This window comes from Odocoileus virginianus, chromosome 18, assembly GCF_023699985.2.
Source record: "Odocoileus virginianus isolate 20LAN1187 ecotype Illinois chromosome 18, Ovbor_1.2, whole genome shotgun sequence".
In the NCBI taxonomy this organism is placed as follows: domain Eukaryota; kingdom Metazoa; phylum Chordata; class Mammalia; order Artiodactyla; family Cervidae; genus Odocoileus; species Odocoileus virginianus.
This window is the reverse complement of record NC_069691.1, coordinates 22,580,455-22,586,454: the sequence shown is the minus strand read 5'-3', so window position 1 is coordinate 22,586,454 and position 6,000 is coordinate 22,580,455. Positions and strand designations below refer to the sequence as shown.

General features: G+C 38.4%; 1 protein-coding gene across 7 annotated transcripts in view; it reads right to left on the bottom strand.

The window, feature by feature from the left end:
• Positions 1-449: 449 nt before the first annotated feature.
• RIC1 (RIC1 homolog, RAB6A GEF complex partner 1) overlaps positions 450-6,000 on the bottom strand; it is a 141,981-nt gene continuing 136,430 nt past the window's right edge. For all 7 annotated transcript variants that reach the window (XM_070480446.1, XM_070480447.1, XM_070480445.1 and 4 more), the window contains 4 exons: positions 5,653-5,844; positions 2,909-3,086; positions 2,567-2,755; positions 450-1,758 (listed from right to left, as the gene is read on the bottom strand). In XM_070480446.1, the coding sequence (XP_070336547.1) occupies positions 1,470-1,758; positions 2,567-2,755; positions 2,909-3,086; positions 5,653-5,844 (848 nt within the window). In that variant the 3' untranslated portion in view covers positions 450-1,469. The remainder of the gene's footprint in view (positions 1,759-2,566; positions 2,756-2,908; positions 3,087-5,652; positions 5,845-6,000) is intronic.

Genomic DNA, 6,000 nt, shown 5'->3' with positions numbered 1-6,000 from the left:
CCCTTCAAAGGAAACCTGGCTAGGACAACTAAATCTAGCCATTAATTTTAAAAAGCAAGGATAGAGGACCAAGTTTTATTTCTAAACTGTAAATTGCACTATGAGAGGAGAGGCTGTTTTACATAGTGGTATGAATTTGGTCCACATCAAATACGTTGTTATTATAAAAATAAGTTTGTTTTTGTAAAAAATAACATTGCATTCCTTTGTTCAAATTGCACAGTACAAACAAGCTATCTAAATTAATACTGTTATAAGGTAATTGATATACATACAGTGGATATGTGTTTAGTCTGAAGCAACTGAGTCTACAACTGTGTTTTCATAATGTATGAAAACTAAGATTTAAGTCATATCTAGAAATACATAAAATATTTAAAAAGTTATGATGAAGAATGCATTCTTTACATACTAATTTTTAGTAGCCGTGATAATACAGGATTCAGCAGTCTATTTACATAGTTCATTTTTATTCAATTTACAAAAGCAATAAATAAGAAACTACATTAATTTGCACAAAACCTGTTTCATTTCATGATCAGTGTGACCATTTCTGTTACCTTATGACCAAGCCAATAAATCTGTCTTCCTCTATGAAGAGTGCTTGTATCTGGAAAGAAGAGCAAGCCCTGTCTTTGTTCTAAGAGTGAGTATCTATAGCCATGCAGAATCCAGCATAAAACCTTACAAATTATGGTACAAGCCCTAAAAATAGGAACAGTGCCTTTGAGTATATTTACACAAAATTATTCACAAAAAGATACGATTCTTTGATACAAAATAGTTCAGTGGTATCTAATAGCATAATTGATAAGAACTCCTCAGGCCTCTGCCTACACTCCCCTAGTAGGAACCAAGCTAGACAAAAAGCAGGCACACTGACACAGGTAAATAGCTTCCATCAATTGAGGACCGGGATTAACAGGCTAGAAGAGGAGCATCTTACAGGTACCTGTTATACCGGGGCAGGCATCTATTCAGAGGCCCAGTTAGGGAGTCCAGTGCTCTTGATCCAGGGGGCACACAGGTAGCTCAAGTACTTGATGAGCTACAGCAAGCACCTTAGCATTTATTTTTAAAAAGCAGTCTGGAACACACGCTGAACCAGAAAACATAGGAAGCTTTAAGTAGTGAAAAAGTAAGCTCATCTGGGGCAAAACAATCCCTGTGGTTTAAGAGTTACCAATCTTTAAGAAAACCAAAATGTTCGCATATACATCTGTACAATATTCTGTACAACTTTCCACTGCAGCGTAAAAAAAAACTTTTATGAAAGATGATATTTTTTTTGATATCACATTTTTATGGACTCAAGGTTTCGTAGAGGAAAAAGTTAAAATTTAATAACACCTTACCAGAGTCTCTGAACTGTGTTCTCTCCCTGGTTAAATTTTCCAGCTAGGTCACAGTGTCCTCAGCTGCACGCTGATGCTAATTAATACTGCCCGTGGTGACGGTACTCACTGTTGTTAGGACACAGAACAGTCGTAAGTCCCATCTTGAAAAGGTTCCTCCTCCTCTGCTCGAGTTGTGTCCTCTTCTTTCCGGCTGACCAAACTGCTGCCTCCGACCTCGCCCTGGGGGATGCTCCCATGGCCCGAGGAGCTCCTGTTCTCCTCTGCCCGGGGACTAGTCTGTTCAGGAGTCTTACCCACAGTCATCGGCTGGAAGGCTTCAGGCTGAACCTGCTCTTCTGTTATCTCACTAAGCTTCTGCAGGTGTGGCTTAATGATGTTTAAAAATGGCTTATATCCAGGACTAAGCAGAAGAAAAAGGAAATTGGCTCTTATCAGCCACATTCAAAAGGCTCCATAGCATGTTATGGATAGATTCTTACTAAGCATTGATACAGTAGGGTCACTGATAGATTATGGGGTACAGGAGGAGGCACAGAGGTGATAGGAAGGGAAAGGCTTTGAGACGCCAAGGCCCCCATGGATGGGGCTACACGTAATGTATAAGCATAAACAGCAAAGATGGATATTCTTTATCCAGTATTGCAATTAAAAAGCATATTCTATAATCGTAAACACCATTAATAGGATTTTCAGACTTGAAAAACAGGACCTTCAGAGAACATTTAACCTAAATGAATTTGCCAATTAAGGAAGACTAGACCCAAGTGAGGGAAACCCCAAATCCACAGGTAACTGGTGACAAAGGGGGCAGATTCTAGGCTCTTCTAACTTCCATTCACTATTCTTATTTTGGGCTTGTCAGTAACTGCCATGGAATGTTCAACTCACATGGACCTTAAATTTTTATCTTGTTTTTAGGTTATCATTTTCAATTCCACAGAATTAGAAATATCAAGTTCCACCCTAGTTCTGGGGTCATTTGTACTGTATTAGTCCTCAGTGACACACATTCACTGACAACAATGGATATGATTCATTTAAAATAATGGTCTAAAATGGTAATTAAAGAAAATAATCTTAAAAATGAATATACAAAAGGAGTTTTTATTTCCAGCAACCTATGAATCTCCAAATAAACAGAAATAAGCCTTAATGTGAAAGGGGAGGAGTCTCCAGAGGAAGTCAAGGTAGTGAGCCTAATAACTTACCAATCTGTGGAGGCCCATCGGTCCACAGCATGCAGCCCTGTCTTTATGTTCTGTAACATCTCTCCATCTACCTCTGAAGACTGTATAATAACCAAAATCTGGTTGATTATTGAGGATTCTCTAAGAATCAGGCCTATAACAATGCACCAGTCCAGACATCCTGCCTCCATGAAGATGTGCAGCAAATACCTATATACAGAAGCAGAAACACAGTGACTCATGCTAGGAAGGATCTATGGATGAAGAGAAAGGCAGTCGTTATCAGGAAAGTAGCCTACATACCCAATTTGCCCAAACACCCTGAGGAGGCATTCTATGCTTCCAAAATGCTGAGAAACTCACCGAAGCTGGACCTGGGATTTGTGAGGCCCTTTACTCGCCAACTCCATGGAGATATGCTCCAGCTCTGACTGGGTTAAACTGAGTGTGGAGAAATTTTCATCCACCATTGTCCAGTCTCCGTCCACCATGGAGCTACTTTCAGTCAAGTCCGTGGCTGAACCAATACTGCATTCATCACCTGATGAAGAATTGTCAAAAGTTACAAAGTAGCTTAATATATGTTTTCCTTTAATTAAAAATATTCACTGTCTCTCAGATGTTGCTTTCTTTTTAGGATTTTGAGACCAAAACATTAAATTCATTACTAAAATTCCCATGTTAAATAGTAGAAGGTATTAAAAAAAAAAATCATCAGAGAGGTAACCAGGCATTATGTGCCATGGAAAAGAAAAGTACACTACTACCTATTAAGCAGTCTTGCCCACCTCTGGAAACAGCAACAAACCTAGCTATAATTTGTTCAAGTCTTTTTTGGGGGAGGGAGGTGCCACACAGTTTATGGGATTTTAGTTTCCAGATCTTTGAAGCACTGGAATACACAGTCCTAACCAATGGACCACCAGAGGATTCCCAATCAAGTCTTTAGATTCAATCACCAATCTACAAGAAATATAGAAACTGTTTAAACCATGAAGATGCAATCAACTAAAATCCAGTCACGAGAAAATCCACAGAAGCAAGTCTCTTCAATGAATAAATTGCAAGAAGAAAAAAAAAAGATGGGGAAGGGGAACAAGCACTAAATATGAAATTTACGAAACATAATCACTGTGTATGAATCTTATTTGGATCTTGATTCAAAGTATTCTTGGGCTTTCCTTGTGGCTCAGCTGGTAAAGAATCCACTTGCAATGCGGGAGACCTGGGGTAGATCCCTGGGGTGGGAAGATCCTCTGGAGAAAGGAAAGGCTACCCACTCCAGTATTCTGACCTGGAGAATCTGGACTATAATCTGACCTGGACTATACAGTCCATGGGATTGCAAAGAGTCAGATAAGACTGAGTGACTTTCACTTTCTTTTAAACCACAAAAATATTCTGACATTGTAAAACAGCTGGAATTTGAATACTTACTGGATATTTGATGGTATTAAGGAACTACTGTTAAATTTTTAGAGAGATGTAACATTATTATTTTTTTTAAAAAGTCCTTTTAGAAATATATACTGAAACATTCACAAATAAAACATACCATATCTTAGATTGAGTTCAATAATACAGGAAGGAGAAAGTGTTTTATCAACAAATTTATTCATGAGTTGGTAATAACTGAAGTGGGGGTTGGAGGGAAGGTGCCCATTATAGTATTATTTCTCCATTTACAATATGTTTGAAATGATCTCTTTAAAAAATTTTCTAAAGAAAAGCAATGATGCCACTCAGGTCCATTAGGATGCTACTATCAACAAAATCATCAAAGAAGTGTTGGCAAGGATGTGGCAAAACTGGAATTCCTGCCAGTGCTGATAGGAATATAAAGTGGGGCTGCTGCTATGAGGAAAAAGTTGAAAATAGAATTACCACATGAGCTGACAATCCCCAAAAGAACTGAAAACGAAAACAGTCTCAAAGAGACTTCCCATATTCACAGTACTCCCCCGTTCTTTGCAGCATAATTCACAATAACCAAAAGGTGGGAGCAATGCAAGTGGCCATTGATGAATGGATAAACAAAATGTGGTCTGGACACACAATAGAATATTGCCAAACCCAAAAAAGGAAGGAAATTCCCATGCACGCTACAACAAGGATGAACTTTGAGAACATTATCTAAGTGGAATAAGCCAGACACAAAAAGACAATTACACAGGGACAGAAAAGTTGCTCGGAGCTGGGGGAGGGAGAGAGAGGGAGTTTTCTTTAATGGGTATAAAGTTTTGTTTTGCAACATAAAAGAGAGTTTTGCGGGTTGGTTGGCCAAGAATATAAATGAACTGTACACTTAAAAATCCTTAAGGTAGTAAATTTTACATGTATTCTACTACAATAAAAGAAGCCATGACTTCTGTATGCCTCCCTACACAGCAGCAGCTCCGGTGAGTGATGACATACTGAAAATCAAACACCAGGCGAACGCCTGGCCATTAAAAACCTGCAGAAAATCAGGTCAGTTGCTACTTAAGTTCTTACATAAACCTAAACAACAGAAATCACTTTAAAGCTTCTTCAACTTGTAATTTACCTATTACTATAATTGCAGAAGACACACATTTTTTTGGTAAAGGGTCAGACAGTAATATCTTAGGCTTTGAAGGCTGAGGTGCAAAATTAAGGGTATCAAGCAGGAATTTACAAGAGAAAAAAATTTTCCCATAATTTTTTTACAGCTGAAATAAACAATAATTGGTAACAATTTTTTACAATACAGGTGCACCTATGAGAAGAATGGAATTCTTTACACATGGATAAAGTTTTGTTTACTTGAGGTTCAAAGTCAGTGTTTCTGTATCATCAAAATTGATTACAAAGGTTCATTTATTAGTGTTTAGCTGTAGTGAGGTTTTACCTGTTTCATTTATGTAAAATAAACATGGCAAAGTATATAATCAAGGTCATTTTGGCCTTGTGCTAGTAACTATTCACCTCTCCAGCAGACACTAATGCTAATTCTCCAGCAGATACTAATGCTAATTCTCAAGGACACATCTTGAAATGAGTGAAGCTCTCTCTGAAATGCTACATACTGCATATAAACTTTCCTCCAAAGAAATCAATGAGGAGCTAGGATTTAAAATGGTATCTACCTTTATTAGATAAAGGTGACAGGAAGGCATCTTGCATCTGTGGCCCGTGAGATGAAGCTGTGTCTATTTCTTGATGAGCAGGGCCAATGTTGCTGAGCCAGCTCTGACTTCGTTGGACGTTAGAGACACCAGCATCTATCTCGAGGTTTAAAAATGGGTCAGTTGACTGTGACTTTAACAGCTGCTCTCCCACTGCAAGGTAGGAAACAAAGAAAAAAAGGGGGGGGGAATTAAAGGCACACACACTGCTATTTCCAATTCAGTTCTTTCAGCTTCTCTTCCCCCACCAACCCCAACTACTAAAAGTTCAAAGCCGATTAATGTCCCTACACAGCATCACCCATCCAT